The sequence below is a fragment of the Phycodurus eques genome, chromosome 12, assembly GCF_024500275.1.
Source record: "Phycodurus eques isolate BA_2022a chromosome 12, UOR_Pequ_1.1, whole genome shotgun sequence".
Taxonomy (NCBI): domain Eukaryota; kingdom Metazoa; phylum Chordata; class Actinopteri; order Syngnathiformes; family Syngnathidae; genus Phycodurus; species Phycodurus eques.
In genome coordinates this window covers 3,782,394-3,807,011 of record NC_084536.1, presented here as the reverse complement: position 1 = coordinate 3,807,011, position 24,618 = coordinate 3,782,394, and the positions used below count along the sequence as shown (strand labels likewise).

The 24,618-nt window shown below is 41.1% G+C and overlaps 3 protein-coding genes across 8 annotated transcripts in view; 2 read left to right on the top strand and 1 right to left on the bottom strand.

The window, feature by feature from the left end:
• The window catches only part of pou2f1b (POU class 2 homeobox 1b), a 31,816-nt gene extending 21,584 nt beyond the window's left edge, over nt 1–10,232 (top strand). For all 6 annotated transcript variants that reach the window (XM_061691344.1, XM_061691343.1, XM_061691342.1 and 3 more), the window contains one exon: nt 284–10,232. In XM_061691344.1, coding sequence (XP_061547328.1) covers nt 284–555 — 272 coding nt within the window. In that variant the 3' untranslated portion in view covers nt 556–10,232. The remainder of the gene's footprint in view (nt 1–283) is intronic.
• Nucleotides 10,233–12,501: 2,269 nt separating this feature from the next.
• Nucleotides 12,502–17,251, top strand: lamp1b (lysosomal associated membrane protein 1b). The gene is made up of 6 exons (XM_061691800.1): nt 12,502–12,875; nt 13,924–14,105; nt 14,182–14,310; nt 14,415–14,481; nt 15,202–15,369; nt 15,450–17,251. The coding sequence occupies exons 1-6, from the start codon at nt 12,815–12,817 to the stop codon at nt 15,587–15,589; spliced, it is 747 nt and encodes a 248-aa protein (XP_061547784.1). The 5' UTR covers nt 12,502–12,814; the 3' UTR covers nt 15,590–17,251.
• Nucleotides 17,252–18,426: 1,175 nt separating this feature from the next.
• On the bottom strand, nt 18,427–23,650 carry LOC133410477 (DCN1-like protein 1). The gene is made up of 7 exons (XM_061691711.1): nt 23,600–23,650; nt 22,509–22,725; nt 21,500–21,668; nt 21,197–21,327; nt 20,052–20,134; nt 19,847–19,943; nt 18,427–19,415 (listed from the first exon to the last, which is right to left on the bottom strand). The coding sequence occupies exons 1-7, from the start codon at nt 23,648–23,650 to the stop codon at nt 19,336–19,338; spliced, it is 828 nt and encodes a 275-aa protein (XP_061547695.1). The 3' UTR covers nt 18,427–19,335.
• Nucleotides 23,651–24,618: the final 968 nt, after the last annotated feature.

Genomic DNA, 24,618 nt, shown 5'->3' with positions numbered 1-24,618 from the left:
GTTACTGTACATATGGAAGTAATAAGCTCCACCGTTACAAAAACATTTGTATAACTTTGCTGTCCAATTGACAAGCATGTATCTCCAAATTTAGATTTTTTTTTTTTTTTTTTTTTTTTTTTTTTTTTTTTAAATCCGCAATACAACTTAGTTTCTTCGTTTGCTGTTGAGTAAATAAGTGTTCTTTTTCCATTTAGAAACGCCACTGCTCAGACGCATTCAGGTCTATTGTTGTTTGTCACCAGACAGCGTAGGTCATTTTTCACCACCTGTCTCTCCACAGCCCTGGCATCAAGCGGCACAATCCCGATAACGGCACTGGACGGCAGCAGCCTGCTGTTCGCCAACGCATCTAGCGGCAGTGCGCCCAACCTGGTGACCACGCCGCTCTTTCTCAACCCCCAGAACCTGTCTCTGCTCACCAGCAACCCCGTCAGCCTGGTGTCGGCCGGGGCGGGCGGGCTGCACTTCACCACCGACGCCCACCACCAAGTCTCCACGGCCACCGTGCCTGTGCAAGCCACGACCATTACCGCTGCCTCCAAGGCGCAGTGAGTCTGGCTGCATCCGGAATGAATGCCCTGTTTCTTGAGCTGTGCACTGGTCTCCTCACACACAACGCAGGAAATAGGCAAGGTCATTTGAGTTTCGCCTCTGCGCTTCACTAACAAACACACATCCGCTCCATTTTATCTATTATTATTTAATTCCTTTTGCTTTCACCAAAAAAAAAAAAAAAAAAACAAGGGTTGTGCTTCACCTTTTTGTTTCTGGGTTCTCCTTGCTTTCTCTTTATGATCCTTGGATATTTTTTCTCGAACAGTAGCCAAATGGAGACTGTCGTTCTTTGAACCAGGAAGAAAACCTCCCCATACCATCAAGCTCATCACATTTTGTACATACGTCCTTCCATTTCACACAATCTCACTTATCTTTTCTGAACGACTTCAAAAGAAAATTTGGGGGATTTTACTATATACTTAATACTAACCTCATATTACACATCACTAACTGGGGTCACCTTTACTTTTGTTTTTGGTGGGGGGGGGGGGGACAAGCCTTGACATGAATCATATCAGTTTTAAGCATTTTTCTTAATGTAGTTTTTTTCAATTATAATAAGTTAAGACTTCAATGTCTCTTTAAAAATGTGGTTGTAAGGCTTTAAAAACAAGTAATAACTGGCCGATGTAAAGGTTATCATTGCTTTAACGAGCGCAGGGACCCGTTGAGTCTCTGCAAGTTTCTCTTTCTGAAAACAGTCTTTTTACAGCCTCCAAGCTTGTTTAAAATGGTGCGGGTTGTAGACAGTGATGGAAAATGACTGAAAACTTTTAACAGCTTTAAAAACACGTGGAGTGAAACTGACTAAATACGGAGGGCATACGTCTGCGTGTGTTGTGTAAAGCTCAGTGACGCTGAGCCTTAACTAACCAAATGATCCACAAGGCTCAGCGGTCTGGGCTAAGATCACCTATCAGGGGGTGTGATCGTCACACTAAATGTATGGTGATGTTAGCTAAATTGTTTTTTTTCGATCTTTTTCTATGTAATGGTAGTACCGTCGTATCTACTTGTGCACAGTATCTGTACCAAAAAACTGGATTGAGCTGTTGTGGGAGAAATGACCTTTGCTTTTCCCTTTTGTCTGCAGTCGTTTGAGTGACTGCGTACTTTAAGATATACCAAAAATATTTGTTAAAGTAATTGTAGTCGGTGTAGTCTAGTCGATATATTTATGAACAGAATTTCTCCTCATTTTGTCAGCAGAATATAGAAATGCAATAGTTCGATCATTTCCAAAGATTTTGTATTTTTTTTTGGCGGGGGAAAGTCTTTCATGGATTATAATTGGCAGCACAATTGACCAATAATGAGGGAAGGGCTGTGTTGAAACATGACAAACTCGTTTCCTATTTTTATTTCGCTGGGCCTCGCCCTAACGTTTGCTCGCAGAGCTATTTGATGGCTTCTATTTTAACCATTTTAGTAACAGCGTTTGGGTGTCTATGAAGCAGGAAAAACTCCATTGGGGGGATGGGAGGGGGGGTGTACCAATATGTCAGCCATAATGCAACAGCTTGAACCAAAGTGGTTTTCTTCAGTAACGGCCGTGCTTGTCTGAGCACTGCACTTACTGTTCACAAATGCTTTTCTTGATCTGGTGCGGTTGGAGATGGACGGATGGAGTGCTAGCTTTAACAGCCTGCGCCTATGGTTTTTCTTTATAGCTTCATTAGCACATCCTGTGAAGAGCAGGTCTTTTGGCTCTGGAGTTTGGAATGCTCCACTACGTCAACACTAGGGATGCGCAGTGGAATCAATTAAGAATTTGGTGATTAATCGTGGCTTGAAGCAATTGAAATTGAATGGACGACTGGTTGATTGAGTCTTAACTAGTTTGTTTAAAGAAGACCTGACATCAGCTGAGGCCTGACAAGGATTTTTCAAATCGTTAAAGATTATCAGTTACAAAAAAATCCGGCAATCATGGCATAATCAGTTAATTGAAGAATCTGGTTTGTTTGCTGATTAATCGTGGTTTGAAGCAAGATGTACCTATGTGGACTGCCACAAGGCTCTGATCAAGGTCCACTCTCCTCATTTTGTCACGTTGTAACAATTTGAAGGGGGGAAAAAAAAGATAAATACTTCAAGCAAATTTTAGTCAAATGCCCATCTGTAGTAAACACATACTGTAGATCCGATCATTGCTACCATTTGAACCAGCATGTTAGCATTGCTGCGCCCCAAAGCTTTCCTAAAGACTGGCTCGTCCTCTATTAGTCACTGCAGCTTTTGGCCTGAGTACTGTTATGTGCCACACATTCAGCTAAACCCCACACAAATGGCATCACTGTTCTGCTGCTTCTGACTAACAAAATAGCAGTGATGAGGAAGTCAGATTGTAGGCAGCGAGTTATCCCTTTTGTACTTTTCTGTCGTTGACTAATTTTGACTGAATATACCTCAGCAGCACTTAAACATAAGGTTCACCTTTTTAGATATTTCTGTGTATAGAACAGTGTGGAATGTATAAGTAAGGACTGGCTCGCCATTCACACTATCCTGCTACATCGGAACCATACATAATAGGACAACTACTGCTTTTTCTAGTACTACTATTTAATTTTTCTCTTCGACGGTTTGATGGTGATTGACGAAGAGCTCATTCTTGCCAAAGTAATAGCCTTTCTCTTTACAGCTCAGCTGGCGTATGGCTACTCGTGTCTTTGAGTCCGTCGCGCACTGATAGAAGCCAGTTCGATTCCAGTCGTTTGTACTCACGCGACCGAGTCGAGCACATTTGCGACACGAACCGGACGCCATCAGCGCCACAGGATTTTACTGATATATTTATCTGAGGAAAGACCTAATAATGAGAGAAATGTTTTCTTAATTCTATACATATAAATATATATATATAAACACGTGTAAGATATTCCTATTTTATATTTGAAGCATTATGTTACTAAGACTGAATGTAGTGTTTATGACCCCGAAGAAATTCCTAATTAATTCTTCCTTTTAAAAAAATTCTTCCTTTAAAAAAAATAAAAATAAAAAAATGTCAAGACCAAAAAATAAAAAAACGCTGCGATGGGTGTGTCAGTGAATGACATGCATCTGTCCGCCGGCAGATGCGGCGGTCTGACGCAAAGATCCTCCAGTTGTTAGAGGGGGGAGACTGATGTCTTTTTTTTATTTTTATTTTTTTTTAAAATTTATATATTGTTTTAATTTAAGTCATTTTGGACTTGATTTGCTGTGCTGTCTTTAACAATCATTTGTTTTTTTATTTTTATTACTTTATGCCTTTAACTGATTTGTATAATATGAGAGGGCACGATCACTGGCTTTCTTGGTTTGACGAAGACGATAAATGTTATCATTTATGCCTTATTGTTACGTAGATGAAATGATTGCATTGTAGCATGTGTGAATGTGTCTGTTTTAGCTTAGTGTTGCCACGTGCATTGTCACTGACAAAATAGTGTACTTAGGGCATTTTGAGTGTGAGACGCTCACATTATTTTAGGTGTGATTCAGACAATGCCTGAAAGAAAAGCTTTACTAATAATTCCAACAGGTCTGTGTATGTGGATGACTGAGCATTGAAGAGCCTAGAAACACAGTCTGCAAACCATTATTGTGCGTTTTTCCCCAACTGACTGCAAAAATTGGGTATGGACTAGGGATGGGCATAATTGTTTAATCAACAAATTTGGTTAAATGTTTGGAATTGATTGTTGAGTCCTATTTTCAACTATGTCTTAAAGCAATTGGGGCAAAATAAAGTGGACTTCTTTGCTGCAACCTGCAGAGGTGTGCCATTTAGTTCAGTCGAGGTAGTGCCTACAAGCAGAAATATATAATATATATTTCAAAAGAATGGGAAAATCTGTGTGTGTGTATCTGTGTATATATGTATGTACATGTACAGTGCCACCAGAAAGTATTCTCACCACTTCGTTTTCCACATTTTGCTTATTTTAAAGCTGATTTAAGTATAGTTTTCTCTCTTTAAAAACTATCTTTAAGTATAGTTTTCTCTCTTTAAAAACTATCTACATAAAATATCCCATAATGTCAAACTACAAACATTTTCAGACATTTGTGTAAATTTATAAAAAATGTAAACATTCAAACATAATAGGTACATAAGTATTCATACCTTTTGCTATGACACTCAAACTTAAGCTCAGGTCCATCTGGTTTCAACTGATCATCCTTGAGATGCTTCTACAACTTAAATGGAGTCGACCTGTGCTAAGTTCTAGAACCATCCAGAAGGTCAAACATTGCTAACGCACTCCACCAATTAGGCCTTTATGGTAGAGCGGCTTGACAGAAGCCACTTCTCACTATAAGGCACATGGCAGCCTGCTTGGAGTTTGCCAAAAGGCACCTTAAGGATTCTCAGACCTGCAGAAACTAAATACTCTTGTCTGATGAAACCAAATATAACTTTTTAGCCTGAATTACAAGTGTCATATCTGGAAAAGAAGAGGCCCTGCTCATCACCTGCCTAAGACTATCCCTACTGAGAAGCAGGGTGGTGGCAGCATCATGCTGTGGGACTGTTTTTCTGCTGCAGGAACTGGGCGACTAGTCTGCATTGGGGGTAAGATGACAGCTGCCAAATATAGAGAAATTCTTCAAGAGAACTTGCTCCAGAGTGGTCTGGAACTCAGACTAGGGCGTCGATTCACCATCCAACACGGTAATGACCCAAAGCACTCAGCCAAGAAAACAAAGGAGTGGCTTCAGGAGCAGCCTGTGAATGTCCTCGAGTGGGCCAGCCAGAATCCAACGAAACATCTCTGGAAAGACCTAAAAAGGGCTGTCCACCGGCGCTGCCCATCCAACCTGACTTGAGAGGATCTGCAGAGAAAAATGCTCCAAAACAGGTGTGCCAAGCTCGTAGAGAAATGCCCAAGAAGACTGAGGCTGTGATTCCTGCCAAAGGTGCTGCAACAAAATAGTAAGCCAAGGAAGTGAATACTTATGTACAGTACCTATTGTGTTTAAATGTTTACATTTTCAAATAATTCTCACAACTCTCTAAAAGTGTTTTTACTTTGTCATTATGGGATATTTTATGTAGATTTTTTAAACTATGCTCAAATCAGCTTTAGCACAAGTCTAACAGCAAAATGTGGAAAAGGTGAAGGGGTGTCAATACTTTCTGGTGGCACTGTGTGTGTGTGTATGTGTGTGTATATATATACATAGACATACAGTGGGTACGGAAAGACCCTAAATTTTTCACTTTGTTATATTGCAGCCATTTCCTAAAATCATTTAAATTCATTATTTTTTCATCATTAATGGACACAGCACCCCATAGTGACAGAAAAAAAATTTTATTGAATTTTTTTCAGATTTATTAAAGAAAAATTAAAAAATCACACAGCCATAAGTATTCAGTCCTTTTGCTGTGACACTCATATATTGAACTCGGGTGCTGTCCATTTCTTCTGATCATCCTTGAGATGGTTCTACACCTTCATTGGAGTCCAGCTGTGTTTAATTATATTGATTGGACTTGATTAGGAAAACCATACACTTGTCTATATAAGACCTTACAGATCACAGTGCATGTCAGAGCAAATGAGAATCATGAGGTCAAAGGAAAATGCCTGAAGAGCTCAGACACAGAATTGTGACAAGGCACAGATTTGGGGTTAGGGTTAGTGAATGAACTTAAATCATTTGAATGATAGAATGAACTTAAATGATTTTAGCAAACGGCTGCAATATAAAAGTGAAAAATTTAAGGGGATCTGAATACCTTCTGTACCCACTGTGTGTGTATATATTGTGTGCGTGTGTACAGTTCTCTCAAAAAGTATTGGAACGGCAAGGTCCATTCCTTTGTTTTTCTTGTATACTGAAGACATTTGGGTTTCAGATCAAAAGATGAATATGAGACAAAGGTTCAGAATTCCAGCTTTTATTTTGTGGTATTTACATCTAAATGTGTTAAACAGCTCAGGACAGACCACTTTCTGTTTAAAGCCACCCACTTTTCAAGTGAGCAAAAGTATTGGAAGAGATATTATTAAATTACTCATTTAAAGTGAATGTTTAATATTTGGTGGCAGAACCCTTATTTGCAATAACTGTGTCATGACTTCAACAGACTGCATTCTTCGTTTGAAATGCTTTTCTACGCCGTTACTGCAGCCTCTTTCAGTTCTTTTGTTTTTTGGGGGGGTTCAGGTGGTAAAATGCATGCTCTATTTGGTTACGGTCCAGTGGTTGACTTGGCCAGTCTAAGACCTTCCACGTTTTCCTCCTGATGAAGTCCTTTGTTGTGTTGTCAGTGTGTTTTGGGTCATTGTCTTGTTGCATGATGAAGCTTCTCCCGATTAGTTTGGATGCCATGACATTACCTCCACCATGCTTCACAGATGAGCTTGTGTGTTTTAGATCATAAGCAGATCCTTTCTTTCTCTATACTATGGCCTTTCCATCACTTTGAGAGTTTAATCTTGGTCTCATCAGTCCATAAAATTTGGTTCCAAAACTTTTGTGAGTCATCTCTGTACTTTGCAAAATGCAATTTGGCCTTCCGATTCTTTTTGCTGATGAGTGGTTTGCATCCTGTGGTATGGCCTGTATTTCTTCTGTCTTCTTCAAATGGTGGATTGTGATACCTTCACCCCTGCCCTGTAGAGGTTGGCAGTGATGTCACTGACTGTTGTCTTCTGGGGTTTCTTCACAGCTGTCACAATGTTTCTGTCATCAACTGCTGTTGATACCCTTGGCCGACCCGTTTGATGTCTGTTGCTCAGTAGTTTCTTTCTTTTTCAGGACATTCCAAATTGTTGTATTGGCTATGCCTGATGTTTGTGCAATAGTTCTGATTGATTTTCCCTCCTCCCTCAGCTTCATAATGGTTTGCTTTTCTCCCATAGACAGCCCTGTGGTCTTCATGTTTGCTTAACAGCAAATGCAGTTTTACAAGTGAAACCCAAGGCAAAAAACAAGTTATCTAATGTTTAAGGAATCAATATAAAAGGCAACACCTGAGCAACTGGAAACACCCATCAGTCACATGTTCCAATACCTTTGCTCTCTTGAAAAGTGGGTAGATTTAAACCAAAGGTGCTCTGTGCTGAGTTGTTTAACACATCTAGATGTAAAGACCATGAAATAAAAGCTGGAATACTGAACTTTTGTCTCGTATTCATCTTTTGATCTGAAACCCAAATGTCTTCAGTATACAACAAAAACAAAGGAATTGATCTTGCTGTTCCAATACTTTTAGATGGGACTGTGTGTGTGTGTGTGTGTGTGTGTGTGTGTGTGTGTGTGTGTGTGTGTGTGTGTGTGTGTGTATATATATATATATATATATATATGTGTGTGTGTGTGTATATATATATATATATATATATATATGTGTGTGTGTGTGTGTGTGTGTGTGTGTATATATATATATATATATATATATACACGTGTGTGTGTGTGTATATATATGTGTGTGTGTGTGTATATTATCAGTTTCCCAAGATTCGATCAAAAAAAAATAAAAAATCTGGTCAAATGCTTATGCTTGGATTTAACTTTCTTTATGGAGTGCTGCAAGGTTCTAATGTAGGTCCACTATTTCTTCTTTCGTTACAAATATTTGAAGAAAAAAAACAATTCAATTAATCATTTATTTTCCTAGTTGATCGAGAAAATGTCAAATGCTCATCCCGAGTCAATTGGTAAATTTTCACTTGTTGGTGACAAATGCCATTTTGTGGTTTCAGACGCTAGTGCGAACTAGCTTGTCGACCGGCTTTGCTTCAACGCTTCATTTTGCTAACGTTGGAGATTCCTGGTAGATCGGTACATTAGTTGACCCGCTATGCTGTTGTTTGTTCTGTTCATTTTTGTTGTTGTTTTTTTTTGTTTTTTTACGTTGACAGATGAAGCGTGGGTGCACCAGTATACCTCATTTCTAACTCAAAACTGGGTGAAACCTGCTTTAACCTACTTAATAAGAAAATGTTTTAAAAAACATGAACGTGTCGTCGGAGAAGCCTGCTCATTCATGATTTGAAACGTCCTCCACGAAAGGTGCACACCAGTACTCACGAATGTTTTGCTTTAACAATGTTTCTTGCACACCTTTCCTTCATTGTATTACTAGCCCTTTTTAAGTTTGACAATCCCGCTTATGTTGTAACTCTAACCTGGTGTGTATGCTTTATAACTCCCCTCCATCCCCCTTTGCAAGGTGGCGACATCCCATGATAACAACATTAACCAAAGACTAATAACTGATTGTACACGAATGTGGCCCACCCTCCTGCCTCAGCGCTCATCACTTGAGCACTCGTTTTTGGGGTTCATTAGCTTTGACTGCATACAAATGTCTGCCATCTGCCCTGGTTGGTGCTGTGGTTTTCAGTGCCTGTGGGTGGGCTGGGGTAGCGAGGTGGAGGAGGGGCGTGGTTGAGAGGGCTTCTTTGACGGACACTTGTTTGTGGTGGTAGCTGGGAGATGTTTGTTAATACACACTGAGGGTTAATCCTGTGCACACTGTACATGCTCAGGACTCCATATCTGTCTGTCTGTCTTGAGCGCTGTTGCTAGAATCCCCGTTTCACCAGCTCTCCTTATCTCAAAGACTGGTTAGAATATATATTTTTTTTTCCTTAAAAGTGTTCGTCCCAGGATATAGGCCTACAATCCTGAAGTGAAGCATCTCACCCCACTAGATTTCATTGCTGTAAACACACATCACACTTGGCCCTCCTACCCATCCTCCCTCCCTCACTCACTACAGACTGATCAACTGTGACACTATGCATCCCCTGGTGGGGCATTTGGTGACACTTTGCTCAACGCTTTACTCCGAAGTGAGGTGCCGGGAATTCTCACGAGCGCTATCTATCCCAAAGCAAAACTCCAAATATTTTAAACTTTTTTTTGTGTGTGTGTGTGTGAACAAATTGCAGATACCAAAGATATCTCTTGTCAACTGTCTCTTCCTAATGGCCCTGCAGCATGTGTATTAAGAGACAAACCCAGCACTGGCTTTGAGTCCAAGCCTCAGTAATTCCAAAGTTTAGATGTATATTTTGATATATTTCTGACAAGAAAAAAAAAAAAGTGCGCTGAATAATAGTCTTTCCTCTTTGTCATTTTTATTTCTCTCTGTCGCAGCATGGAACTAATTGCAGAACTGTCTTACTAGCTTGAAGACATAGTATTTTTGTATGTTTTTGGATGTGTTGTGTGATATCAGCCCAGGTGACCATGGCTTTTATCGAGATAAAATACAGTGGAAAATGATTAGAGAAAAAAAGCAAACGTGTATATATTGTGTGTATCTTCTGAAAGGCGTTGTGTAAAACTACTCACAGTGGACACTTGGGCTAATCTAAAGGAATGTTCCCACCTCCCCTTTTGTTTTTGACTCTGCAGTCTAATCTTTCTAACAGAACTCTTAATCTAAAGAGTTACTATCTAGGACTTAAAACACTGAGGGACACTTCCGAAAAATGAAAATACTAAAAAAAAATTTTTTTAAAACGCCTCCAGTCATGGCGGCATAGAACTGAAAGACTGTAGGAGTTTTAAGTATGTGAATCAGGATACATAGTAGATTTTGATGCATTTGTCTGCTGTATTTTTTGTTTTTATACACGTATACAAAATAATCTTTTACTGTAAGTGTACAGTTCTTTTTGTTGTAAACATCATTAAACAATTTTCAAGTGTTTTGACATTGGCTTACTTTTTCGTTTTCGGAATGTAGCATGTTGACAGACTCACCAGAGATAACAGTTTACTCATCGTAAGTAATGTTAAACGTCAATGTTAAATGACTACTTATCTGACAGCGTCAATAATCAAAATTGATCATTTAGTGTTTATGTTCCAAAGGTCACGACTTATCGATCTGCGTCATGCTAGCTGGATACTGTAGCTAGTGTTTGTTCAAGTTACAGATGTGATAGTTCGTGTTAGCTAGATCACACCACTGTGTGACCATTTTGAACACGCTGGTTGGCATAAGTTGTGCAGAGAGTTAAGACAACAGTGTCAAATGTTCAAGGACCCTTAGACTAAGGTTTTGTCTTGGGTGACTTTTAATTAGATGCAAGCATGTTTTAATTAGTGCTAGTTATTTAGCACTTTCTACCAAAACAAACATTTGGTCCTGCAATTATTTAGGCTTCTGATTCTTCCAGTTTGTAGTGCAGTAACTGAAATGTAATTTCTGGGTTATTTAATCGTGTGCCTTTTTCCAAAATGGTGCATGGTTAAAAAGCAGCGTTTCCTTCGCTCAGTGGGTGAGAAGAGGCAAGGATAGTGGCAGGACAACTCGCCTGGTCACAATGCCTTGAGCATCCCACAGTTCCTGGCCGAGAACATCGCCATGCTGGAGCAACCTCCCTACTCACCCGACCTGGCGCCGTGTGAAATTTTTCCTGTTTTCAAGGCTCAAGGGGGTCATCAAGGGAAGACGTGGATGATGACATGACTGTGACGACATAGCTACGAAGGGTCCCTGAGGAATCCTCCCAAGGGTGCATGAAAGCGTGGCACAGAGGTCTGGTGAAGTGACCATAAGGGGATTAATTCAAAAGGGGAAATGTACATGTGCTTTGACGTTAGGATTTGAAATATATCTTTAGAGAGACCAGTCCTATAACTTTTCTGACACACCTTGTATAGAATTTTGTTTTGTTGCCTAAAACATTTGATTCTTAACTAGCGTGCTGTGAGAGTAAATGAGGTGTGCTGTGAGAAATTATCCATTTTTGATTAATTGGTCCCAAAATTATTTGCTAAAAATAATGTATCTTTGTTCATCTCTATGCAAATAATGTATAGTGACAATTAATTTCTCTTCCACTAGATGGTAGAGGGTACATAAACTGTAGCCACTATTTTTGACTGTTTTCTTTGGTGATGCGTTATGACATTTATTTATTTTATGTAAAATAATGTGCCTTGGATTAATAAAAGTTGGGAAACTTGCCTGAAGTGGTGGATAATAACACCGAGTGGTGTAATATTTGTATCAATAATTAATAATAAAACACTAAAAGCATTTTTATGTCCACTTTCATCTTGTCATATTGGTCAATGAGGAGACCGTGTCAAAAAAGAAAATCAGTGGTGATGGTTGACAAACTCATAAAATACAAATAATAATATTTTATATTAGTAGTTTTTGTTTCAAGCTATTTTTTACTTGAAATAGGTAGACAAAGTGGCGGCACGGTGGTGACTGGTTAGAGAGTCAGCCTCACAGTTCTGAGGACCAGGGTTCAATCCCTGGCCCCGCCTGTGTGGAGTTTGCATGTTCTCCCCGTGCCTGCGTGGGTTTTCTCCGGGCACTCCGGTTTCCTCCCACATCCCAAAACATGCATAAATTGGAGACTCTAAATTGCCCGTAGGTGTGACTGTGAGTGCGAATGGTTGGTTGTTTGTATGTCCCCTGCGATTGGCTGGCAACCAGTTCAGGGCGTACCCCGCCTCCTGACCGATGACAGCTGGGATAGGCTCCAGCACGCCTGCGACCCTAGCGAGGAGAAGCGGCTCAGAAAATGGATGGATGGATGGAGGTAGACAAAGTAGTTTTTTATACGCCACTGGCAATTTATAAAACAATTTTTTTTACGTGACGCGTAAAAAGTTACGTGACGCGTCTCAGTTAGTTTTGACTAGAAATAAAATATTCTTGGTAAGATTTTTTTTGTTTTTGCAGGGCATTTTCTGCCCCATACTCTTAAAAAAACATTGAAATTTAAGTCATAATTATATATCATAGGGTTAGTCACATTACATGATTTCTTTTAAATAAACGGAACTATTTTTTCTAAATAAATTTGAAGACGAATTCATAGTGTGGTCTAAGGCAAGTTTTGGGTGGGCTCTTGCTGGGCCAATTGTTCCGATTTAAAAATAATAGTAATAAATAAATGTGGGCGCAAGTTTCTTTCGTCCAATCAGAAGCCGGCGCTTCTATTCACGTGACGTCTGAGGCGTTTCATAAACCGGGGTCACATGATCCTCCACTAAACACCAAAGTCTTGGGCGAGCAGCAACAGCAGCAGCGTAAACCTCGACCTCGACCTCAACGCAACAACCTGACTCGCTTAACTCGCCTTTCGGAAGCACGGGCATTGTTTTGTTGTCTTTCAGTCAGCGCCGAGGGTTTTTAACCGCTTTCCCGTGCTCTAGTTTCGACGCTCAGTTTAGCATCGAGACAGTTAGCTTACTAGCTCTGTTTGCTGCAGTTGTTGTTCAGTTCATTTTCGAGCCTCATCTGACCGCCAGTGACTGGGAGACCAACATGACTACCACCGGCGGTGTCCACACACGGTGTCTGACTTTTACCCTGCATCTAATTTTAGGTATGTGTTCAATTGATAATTTTTTTCCTCCCCCCCCCGAGGTCAACCATTGTTTCTATCGACGTCACGCAAGTACGGAAGGTCACAAACGTAACGCACGTGACCAGCAAGCTAGTTTTATTTAACATTATCTTAAACAAATGTGGGCTGTCGACATTTTATTTTTTCAAGGAAAATCTTTCTAGTAATGGTTTTACAACAAAGTCGAACTTGGCACGTAGTGGTGTTAGCTTAGTGACGCTACTATGTTCACGTTGTACGTTTCACGCCGCTGTTAGCCAAACTTGCAGCAGCACTTTTTTTTGTGATCTGGCGAAAACTGAATTGTACAAACTGCTGATTTTTAACGCCCCCCCCCAAAAAAAAATTCTATCCATTTTATCTGCTTTAGACCCCCCCCCCCCCCAAATATTAACAAAATACACTTTATAGAGAATGACTAGAGAAAGCAATGTGAGCTAAACATAAATAACTGAGCTGATAGATTAAGCATCACTTTTTCCTTGATTAAGGAGTCTTGATGATTTACAAAAACAGGATTAGGAAGGAGGGAGTTATTTTCATGCTTTGCTTCTTACTTTATTTTTCACTTGGAATTTTCTGGTGGCGTATTGAACAGTCTCACTCAATAAGTAAGCCCAACAAACTTGAAAAATGCTTCTAATAAACGCGCTGGGCGACACTGCTCAGTGCGCACTCCAGGAAACGGTCCCAAATTGCACATGGGTTGTTTTGTGTGGGGCTGGATTCCGAGAAACGAGTGGTAAGAGTCACACTGGCAGGCAGGTAGATGAGTTGGGAAAGACTCATTTACAAATGTTCCAAAATCGGTGGTTTTACCAAAACTGGGATGAAATTGGTGTGTGTGAAAATAACCTTTTCTCTGGAGGGGGGAGGGGAGAAACCCTTTTTAGTATGTAATATTTTTCTCAAATTACAGATCACCCCCCCCCCATCCTATTTTATCAAAAGAGCCAACTTTATTTTCATGGAACTTTTTTGACTTTATTTTTGTAATCATGATTCTGTATGTATGGTGTGGTTGTAGCCGCTCTAGCCGTTCACCAGAGTTTGGCTACCATGTCGCCGCCCACCACTGCGCCGCACAAGGACCCCGGCAGACCGGAGAGAGGGCGCTACCAGGTGACCGGCACTAATGGCAGCGTGTGCTTGCTGGCGCACATGGGCCTCCAGCTCAACATCAGTTTCAGCTCCGCCTCCGTAAACAAGGTCTTCACACCTGAACGCACCATTGTTTATCAGGATGTCTCGCAATACTTGACCGTCTACATCTTCGCATGTGCAGACGGTGCAAGACGTCATCAACCTCAAGCCCAACGTCACGAAGACCTCCGGGTCATGTGACGCAGAAAGCGCCACGCTGCGCCTCTCGGTAGATGCCGATAAAACCAACTTGACCTTTGTCTTCACTCTGGTAAATTTGTCACACATGCGTAAATGATTCTTGTACTTCATGAAATGGCCACAAGATGGCAGCAAAGGTAACTGTAATGAGCTTCATCTGATTTTTCCCTCCAGAACACTACATCCAACAAGTACCGCGTGAATGCAATTTCACTGTCAGCAGCCTGGCCAGACATGAAAGGTGAGTCTTCTGGCCATAACATTAGGTACACCCATGGAACCACTCAAACAGTAATTACCTCTCACTGTCACAAAGTAGCATCAAAATCAATTAAGTACTTGTCGTATTGGTAACGCCGCCGCCAAAAGGCCAAATTATAATAAAAATGATCAATTGTATTGTTGCATTCAAAACAATAATGCACAGAGTTAATATTTCTTGACTGTCATTATAAAACATACAAAAGTGTGTTTTAATGTGTGGGTCCATGACCTATTGTAAAGCGATTTGACATTTATTTTTTTAAAATTCATAATTACATTATGAGCTCTGGCATTTTCATGCAGCAACCTGTTCGTGAAAGAGTGTGCAGTTTTTTTATATAAAGGAATCAAAGTTTTATCCGATACATTGATCGTCAAAAAAAACAATCGTTTATTGCAGCCCTATGAATAATTTTTTTAAATTGTATGAATAATTGATATAATAATTATATTAACATTCAATAGCTGCAGCAATTGAATGTTTAAAAAAAAAAAAAAAAAAAAAAAAAAGCAGTAGTGCTTTTTTTTTTAATTTAAAATTGATTTTATAAAAAAAATAACATAACACTAATGTGGTAGTTTTTTTGGTGCCTGGAAGGGATTAGTTGGTTTTGATGAATGTGCATTTGATAATACAAGTAAATTTGTGTTCCAAAGTACCACTGTAGTGGTAAAACTGTCCTCGGTCCTGTATTAGAGCCCTTCTCAGCAAGTAATGGCAGCCTGGACTACCTCCGCGGAACCTTGGGCTACTCCTACATGTGCCGTGAGGAGCAGACTCTCGACGTGGTCCAGTCCTTTTCCATCAACACCTTCCAGTTGCAGGTTCAGCCCTTCGGCCTCACCGGCAACCAGTTTGGCACGGGTAAACCGTCTCGAGCAAGTGACCGTTTTCTGCACAAGTGTTTTGCAATGCTCCCGTTTGCGTTCCCCGCTCTCCCTTAGCCGAGGAGTGCCAGCTGGATGAAGACAACATGCTGATCGCCATCGTGGTCGGGGCGGCCCTGGCCGGTCTGGTCCTCATCGTGCTGGTGGCCTACCTCATCGGCAGGAGGAGGAGCCATGCTGGCTATCAGACCATCTGAGGTGGCGGCCGCTCGCATGTCCCCCTACCCCGACCCGGCGTTTCCCTCTCCGCCATTAACCGCGTTTAACTCCCCACACGTGTGCTGCTCACTCCCTTAGCACTTGGGGATGTGCTTTCTGAACTGATACTCATAATCTTAATGATAATAATACAAGGGATGTTGTTGGGAGGTGACATGAGGAAATATCTGGGTAAGCAAAAGAAGAATCCTCATTATTTTGTTGTATTTATGCATTTCTAAAGGGAATTATGGGATTTCGGGGCACTTGTTATTTTTTTGGATGGCAATTTATAGTGATTTTGTTTATTTAAGTAACAATAACTGGTGTTCATTGCCGTAAAGACACTGTTTCTACATTTAGTTACATTTGCGTGCTTCGTCTCCTACTATATACGCCAATGTCGGCTTGTCTTGTCATGATTGTGAAGTCTCAGGAATGACCGGTGGCAATGTTGTTGCATCTGTTACGAAGGCGCACTAGTGAGCGGGATAGGCGGTTGCAATTTTCAATGCAAAATTGCTAAACTACTACACTTGTTTAGATAATGTATTGACAGTAAAAAGGCAGCTCAGCAGCTAGAGGGGAAAAAAAAAACACTACCACGGTAAGGTGAGCTTATTTTAGCATAAATCCTGGGTTAGGCTTGATCAATTGAGCATGAATTTTCCTAATTATAGATTAAGCACAATTTTTCAAATGCCCACCACCTATTTGTCATGCGTGGTGCCTCAAGGCTCCCCTCTATGTTCCCTTTTGGTTTAACTTTTGAACCTTCTATAGGTGTTTGACACTTGACACCCACACCTTGGTTAGCCTAAACATATTTTGAAGGTTACAAAATTAACCAAAAAATAAAGGGGACCTAGATGGCAGTTGTGACAAATAGTCTGTGGTCTTTTGTCAAAACGTGGTTAATCTAATAATTTGGAAAATTAACTGTTAATCGAACATAGTGCTGGTTTTATGCTACGCTATGCTAAGCTTAGTTGGGTGGTCAGTCCAGGCATAAACCAGGAGTTGTGCTCTGTTAATAGTGGATCAAGGAAATTTAGTCAAATGCCAATGCCTAAGTCTAATTTTTCGTTCGGCGTGCCTCAAGGCTTCCCTCCGTCGCCTTAATTATTTTTTTTTTTGTTAACTTAAAAATAAAAGTTTTAATATCCTGCTAAGATTAGCATAGCATACATGCTGGTTATGGGCTCAATTAACCCAACGCTAATTTCCCCCATTAAGTAAAGTTTGTCAATCCTTTGATTTAACTTATTGTTGAGTGCTTCAAGACTCCCCTCTGGGTCGAATTTAGTTGTTTTGGGTAGCATAGTTGGCATAAATCATGCAAGACCAGCATCTTGTCGTCGTTTGTTTTTGTTACAAACCACTTTGTGCTGCGCTCCTGTACAAACATTTGAGTGTCCCAAATGCTAAAACGTTATCAGTGCCTTCCCTGCTGCAACATCTGAAGTAACATTAATAAATACAGAGGCACTTTTTCCCCTTCGACTCAACATTGTGTCTTGTCCAATGCTGTATGTAAAACATGCATTAACATGTTCTAGTGCAGATGTTTACTGTTCCTCGTGGATTCCCGTTTGATTTATTTGTTGTCGGTTTTAACTCTGTTTTCTAAATGACGGTCAATAAAAGTGATTTGAAAGTTGTCTTTTAGTTTTGCCCTCACTTAATGTTTAGATGGAGATACTCAGACATGGCTAATGGTTTCTATCAAACAAAACCGTTTCCGTTCAGATGTGACTGGGCAACAAATAACAACTTTTACACTGCGTACCACCACCTCCGCTCGCAACTACATGTCTCGGAAGAAAAAAAAAAAAAAATGTGTGCCACTGTCTTCACTTGCAGCAGCCTGTTTTTTGTTTTTTTTGCTGTGCAGTCAACATTTTGGGGAAAGTCATTCTAATGTCAAATCTCTGCTTTTCAGGCATTAATTCAAGAAGGCCCAAACAAAGACATGTAAAGAGGTTACCTTTAGGATAAAAAGTGAAATGTCAAGTTTCCTTCAATTCCACATTACTTATCCTCCAAGGTCTTAAATGAGGCTTGAATGAGTGGTTCAAAGGAAAACAAAAAGTGATAACTTGAGGATGCATGGCTAGAAATGGCAAAAATAACTGCATGTTCCAGTCTTGGCATCTTGGAAAATGTTAAAAGGTAAGAGGGCCCGTCCTCCATTGTTGTTGTCAGCATATCTAATTGCGTCCGATGCCTTTTAAGGCGGCGTGGTGTAGATTGGTCTTGATTCTTCCTATATTCCTTGTCAAAAAGATTGTCTTCTTGAACTGGCACATGACCTCCTGCACCTGTGACATCGACAGCGTCTCCTGCAGGTGGCATTGCAAATTCTTGCCTCGTTTTCTCAGACAGCACAAGAAAGAAAACCGCCCATGTGCACGATGCACGTCTAAACAAGTACAACTTTTTAAATTGATTCTCAAGTGTGGTAGGCGTGCTTCCCCTAGTGGTACTCGGAAAAACAAATTACTGCCTAGGTACAGTATAGTTGTACCGAACTTAAGTTAAAAACATTTCTTTGTGTACTTCCAATTAACTTATGTGCAACACATTTTAATTGAATCATTACTTGCATTATACAGTGCTAATGTTCAATCTGCAGTTAGTGGCTTACATTAAATGTAATTTTTAGGAATACAATATTTTTTGATGAAGCCTACTTCACCAATGTGGTTTAATTTTGGTCATTACGGTGGAACTTGGAGTGCAAAATTTTTTTTATGTAGTACTTGGTGTGAAGTTTGAGAACCACTGATAGAGGAGCTAAATCCATGTATGATTATGGTAAAACGCATGCTTTTATTATTTAAAATGAAACATCATACTGTACTGACAGGAATAAATGGTAATTTGTCTCTAGCTGTAACATTGAACAAAAACAGTAATTGTATTGTATTATTAATAAGGCTCTGTTTATCATTCTTATCGTTCATTTTGCCTTGTTAGGTTCAGAGTCATTGCCTAAAAAGTGAAAAGAACGCCTCCCGGGTGTAGATGGACAATTCACGGTGGGGAAAATTAATATTTGATTGTTCTTGAATGATCTGAATGACAGCGAACTAGTTGAGAGGGTAAACAATTGGTCACAGCCAAGTAATGCACTCCATTTTGCCTCAATCCATTCAAAACATGATTAATCAATTCTTAGTCATCCCTACTCCGAGCGGTCACGACAAAACTTTCCTTGGTGAAAGGAAATCGTAAAGCGTAGTTGCGACACGGCGATTTAGTGGACACGGCAAGTACCAAAACGGAGAAGATACGATCACAGCCCTAAGGCGACACACTACACCGACACATCATATCAAACCCATGAGACAACTTTAAAGTGTACATAAAAGAATGATTTATAAATGGGATTGTAATTATATTATTCTTCATATAGTTCTCTTTTGTAAATAGATACAGTATGTACGGTCAAGTTGTGGTGCTGGTGACGTGAGCACTCCTTTTTGTCCTTTCTTTTCTTGTCCACGTAAGGTCGTCTCCGTGCTGCATCAGTGTCCGACCTGGAGCGGCGAGCGCTCGCAGGATTCCGAGGATCCAGCAGGAGTAGCCAGGATTGTTCCGGCAATGTCCCTCTTCCGTCCTCAAAGTGCTGCTGTTGGCCACCGTTAAAAAAAACAACAACAAAAAAAAAAAACCTCCTCCTTCAAAAAAAGTCTACAAAGTCTCTTTAAAAGAAATATTCTCCTTCCCAGTTTGTTTTCTTTTAGAGAGTTTTACGTTTTGTTCCCGTTACGATGGGTCGAGCGAATTCCACAAAGTCATCTATAAGCACTGGCCACGCCCCTTCAGGGAAAAAAAAACAGATATAGTAAAAAAAAAACAACAACACATTTCCTCATTGAAATGCCATTCATCTGTTCTAAGTACCCTATGCCACCATGTTTGTTTAAAAATAACATTTTGTAAAACAAAAATATAAAGAAAAAAATATATGTAGAATAAAAGTATTTTTGTATGACTTTTACACAAAAAAATATGTACCATTTCCACTAAAACAGGCCATTACTTTTAGTATGAAATCCTTCTAAATGATGGGAACACATCAATAAAGCCTGAATACAACCTCCCAAAACAATATTTCACAGAATTTCAAAGTACTCAGGAAATACTATTTCCCTTTAATTCCAAAACATGGAGGCTTTCCCAATTACAAGGCATTAGTAATTAAATATAAACACTTTTTTTTTAGAGGGGGGGGGGGGCTCAACGCTTACCCTCCTCGTCATAGTTGGACAAATCATCTGCTATCATGTTCCCAAAGTCCAACAGCAGGTTCCATGTATCTTTTGGGATGGAGCGTTTATGGTGTTCCTGAAAGCAACCGATTGCAAAAGGTTACTTTTGATGGACACTGTCAAAGATTCATTTCAAGGTGACATTGTGCATGAATCAATGCTGCTCCCGGAGTCTCTGACTCACCAAAAGAAATCTATTCCAAAGGTCGAGAAACTTAAATCTTCCTAACAGAACCAAGTTCCAGTAAGCTACAGCCATCTCCAAGTCTGCAGGAGAAAAACAAGCGACGACAACCGTGTTCACACAAGCCATTTGGTGTTTGCGGCATTTGAGTTCATAAAACTCATGTGTAATTTGGACAATTTCATAATTTACAACTCACCCAAAAAGGACTCACCCCCCCCCCCCCCCCCAAAAAAACAACAACAATTTTATGCTTGTAAATTCCAACTTTTTTTTTTCTTGTCAGTCATCATTTAAGGATCCCCCCCCCCTCACAAAATTAGGTTTTCACGAGTAATATTACAACTCTTTTAAAATGACCCTTTTTGACATAATTTATTTATTTTTATTTTACTTTTTGATTTTATGGACATTTTATACTCTCAAGACTGTGACTTTCCCCCCCCTTACATTACAAAACACATGACAGAAAACCTCAGAAAATTTCAAATTTTGTTTAACTTCATATTTATTACAACATTCCTCATGAAATTGAAACTTTTGTTTTATCGTCAATATTTAATATTAGTTTGATCAAATTCTCATTTTTCCTTGCAATTTACATGTTCACATTCATGAATAATAACAACTTTATTTGTATAGCACCTTTAAAAACACACGCAGAACAGACTAAACATCACAATCGTACTTCATGAAAATGACTTTCAATTCCTTTTTCCCCCCCCGCGTAATATTTTGTTTCTCCTTTTTCCCTGTATGACTGACTCTCCCAAAATGGAGTCTTTTCTCGTAAAATTACAACTTCATTAACATGAAATGAAACCATTTTTCTTCTTACATTATGACTATTCATTCAATAACAATTCTCATAAACGTCCTTTTTTTTTTTTTTTAAAACTGTAATATGTAATAAACTGACTCGTAAATTTGCAACTAGATTTTGTGAAATTGCAACTTTTTCCTCCCATGTTACAATTACCACTCCCATTTTCTCATCATCTCATAAAAAAAGTTAGATGACTTCCCAAAATCGACTTCATTCTCCTCACATGCTTTTTATTAATAATAGTCTCACGATTAAGACTTTCCTGACTGCCCCACCTGCATGTTCCCTCCTGCTAAAATTCAGTGCTTTACTTCCTTACCTAAACCCTTCTGGCCGGGATTTTTGGCAAAGTTAAAGGTGAACTGGTAGAAGTCCTTAAACTTGCCGCTGTCTTTCAGCTCCTGCTCCAGTCTCGGCAAAAGGGCTTTGAGCTTGTCGGGGCTGTCGCACCTGCGAGGCGGGACAGGCCGCAAACGCTCAATTTCAACATGGCATCATCGCTGACGGACGAAACGCGCCGAATTTAACGGCGATACGCCAAGCCGCACGCTGCTCCTCGGCTGAAGAGACCGCGCTCTACTTCTACGTGTAAACGCGTGGACCTTCCCGTAGACCGGCTTACCCCAGCTCCGTCATGCCGTCCAGGAACTCCTTCTTGGAGAACTCGCACTGAGTGGCTGCGCGAAACTTCCACGCCACCACCAGAACGCTGATGCTGGCAGGATCCAACACAAGGTCGTCGCAAAACTGCTGGATGCCCTCGATGCCGATCTTGTTCTCATCCTGAGGATCTGTCGGCGGAAATCGACTCGTCCTCAAATAGTGGCCTGAGCCGAGATTCGAACCTGAGAGCTGAGCTAGAAACAAGAGACCACCTCACCCCTCCCGCTAATACTCAAGAGTGGCTGCCATTACATTAGTCAGGGGAGCTGGTATTAACCACACATGCAGGCTCAAATCAAAATGTGTGGTTTTGTTTTTGGTTTTTTTAAATAAGAGTGGCGGTCAGCTCAGAGTTTTCGCTAAAGATTTCAGTTTGTACACGAGAGTTTGGAGAGTGTTACTAGCGGTCATAAAGTTTGGGCTTTTTTTATGCTGGAAAGTTTTGCACCAAGAGAATGCATTAAGAAAATATTTTAGTGTACAATTTCTTTGAAAAATGATTTGATCAAACATTGTTTTGTCACGGACAAGAGCCAAAACAGACGCACAAATTCAATGTAGCACAATGATGTGCTTAACATGCGGCTGCTTGTTATTATTGTTTGAAATACACAAGATGTCATTTGTTTTTATGATTAATCTGACAGTAAACTTCAACCGGAAGTGCTAATAACCAGCTTGAAGCCTTTTTTAAAAGTGATCCTTTTTGGAAGAAAAGCACACAGCAATCGTTCCGGTAGTGCGTCCCCTTCCCCCGAAACGTGGAACATTTTTCATTTTCCTTCGGAAGAACATAGCGTTTCGAAGAAAAGACGATGACAAACCGTAAAAAGTTGGGCTGGCTCCGATTTTACTCGGAAGCTGCGATTCGAGCACCGGCATATGCCGGTAAACCAAACTTGTGGGTTTGAGCTACCGCCCCACTCGCCGGTTTCACTTCCGCAGTGGAGTAAAGCGACACCGCCTACCTTTGTAGCGGTTGAAGAGCTGCTCCAGCTTCTTGCGGTCCACAGACGTCTTCATGGACTCCTTGCAGTAGAGGTCCGGGTTCTGGAAGTAGTTGTCGGTGGCCACCTCCAGCTTCCAGTCATTTTGCGTCAGGCAGTAAACGGCCGTCTTCTCGCCCGCCTGCGTGAACGACATGAACTGCCGTACCTTGTCCCTCTGCGACGACTTCAGCTTGTGCTGCGCGGGCGACAGGGCAAACGGGTGGTGAGCGGCGAGCAGACCCGACAGCGCCCACGCCGAGCAGAGACAGAACAGCGCGCAGAGACAGACGAGCCCGCACAGCTCCGCGTCCATCCGCGGGCATTGGAGGATGCGTGGAGCTCGGGAGACCCAGACACCTTGGCAACACTTCGCACAGTTCCGAGCGGGGGTGGGGGGCCGGGGGTGCCCTCACGTGACTAATGGGATGGCAGCCACTCTTGAGTATTTTGGGGGGGGTTAATAACAGCTCCCCTGACTAATGGAATGGCAGCCACACTTGAGTATTTGTGGGAGGGGTGAGGTGGTCTTTTGTTTTTAGCACTACTCTCAGGCCCACGAGCCCTAGGTTGGCAGCGTTTAATATGACGCCAATCGTGCGTTATTTTTCTCAAGCGATATTAGACTGTCATAAGCACGATGACGTTACGGGGGGGGCGCTGTTATACAGACGATATGAGCAAAAAAAAAAAAAAAAAAAGACACAGTCAACGGGGAAACACCGCAGTAGCACTGGCGAGCTACTGGCTAGCCGCCACTGTATTAGCCGCGGTGCGTTGTTCACGTTAATAACACGCGCGGGGTCGTGTCAGTGAGTTTGCGCGTGGGTGTGTCGGGCTTCGGGGTTCGTAAGTACGGTGGCACGCTTGTCAGGATAACGAGTGGGGTGGACGCCGCGGCTAGCTCGCGAGCTAGCCGCGGCGTCCCAAAATATCAGCTGACCTCCCGTTGAGAACGCGAAAGGACACGCGTCGGTCAACGTGGACTTTTGGAGCGTTAGCGCAAACGCGGACGCGTCGGCGGACGAGTGGAGCCGGGGATTGTGTGTGTTGGGTTTGTTTTGGTCACCTACCATTTTCACGCAGGCTACTTCAGCACTTTGGGAGACGCTCATTGTGCGCATGCGCGGAAGTCAGAAGGCGCAACTTTATGAATTCTCTTTTTGGTCGTTGACAGCGGTTTGTCATTGGATTCTTTTGGTGACACTCAGTAAACATTTGAATTTCAGTGTGAAACACCGACATTGAGCTCAACTCCTTTGTTTTGGGTGTATACTGAAGACATTTGGGTTTCAGATCAAAAGGTGAATATGAGACCACAAGTTCCGAATTCCATCTTTTATTTCGTGGTATTGACATCGAGATGTGTTAAACAAGTCAGGACAGTGCGCCTTTTGTTTGAAGCCAGCCACTTTTCAAGTGGGCAAAAGTATTGGAACAGACATGATGACATGAACTTAAAGTGAATAACATTTTATATTTGGTGGCACATCCCTTACTTGCAATAACTGCGTCAAGTCCGCGACCGAGTGACTTCACATTCTTCCCTTGAAATGCTTTTCCATGCCTTTACTGCAGCCTGCCTCCATTCCGGTTTGTTTCTGGTGGTTTCTCCCTTCAGTTTCCTGTTCAGGAGGTAAAATGCATGCGCTATTGGGTTAAGGTCCGGTGATTGACTACACCCTGAACCGGTCGCCAGCCAATCGCAGGGCACACAGAAACAAACAACCATTCGCACAACTTAGAGACGTCAATCAACCTACCATGCATGTTTTTGGGATCTGGGAAGAAACCGGAGTACCCGGAGAAAACCCACCCAGGCACGGGGAGACCATGCAAACTCCACACAGGCGGGGCCGGGATTTGAAGCCCGGTCCCCAGAACTGCGAGGCAGACGTGCTAATCAGTCGCTCACTGTGCTGGCTCTTCACTTTATTTCACTGTAAAAAAAAAAAAAAAGTGCTTATAGCACCTGCATTGTCATTGGATTCATTGCATTGTGCAGGATTCAACAAAGTATACTGTACAATGTAATGTATACACATAGGTAATTAGTGCATTATGTAGGTGCGATGAGGTTAAATAACGACAG

Coding starts and splice junctions, on each gene's coding strand:
- lamp1b (XM_061691800.1), top strand. CDS start 12,815: ATGACTACCACCGGCGGTGTCCACACACGGTGTCTGACTTTTACCCTG. Junction 14,311..14,414: donor TGACCTTTGTCTTCACTCTG/GTAAATTTGTCA, acceptor TTTTCCCTCCAG/AACACTACATCCAACAAGTA. Junction 14,482..15,201: donor AGCCTGGCCAGACATGAAAG/GTGAGTCTTCTG, acceptor GTCCTGTATTAG/AGCCCTTCTCAGCAAGTAAT.
- LOC133410477 (XM_061691711.1), bottom strand. CDS start 23,650: ATGCGCACAATGAGCGTCTCCCAAAGTGCTGAAGTAGCCTGCGTGAAA. Junction 22,726..23,599: donor AAGTAGCCTGCGTGAAAATG/GTAGGTGACCAA, acceptor TCGCCCGCGCAG/CACAAGCTGAAGTCGTCGCA. Junction 21,669..22,508: donor GCTCTTCAACCGCTACAAAG/GTAGGCGGTGTC, acceptor TTCCGCCGACAG/ATCCTCAGGATGAGAACAAG.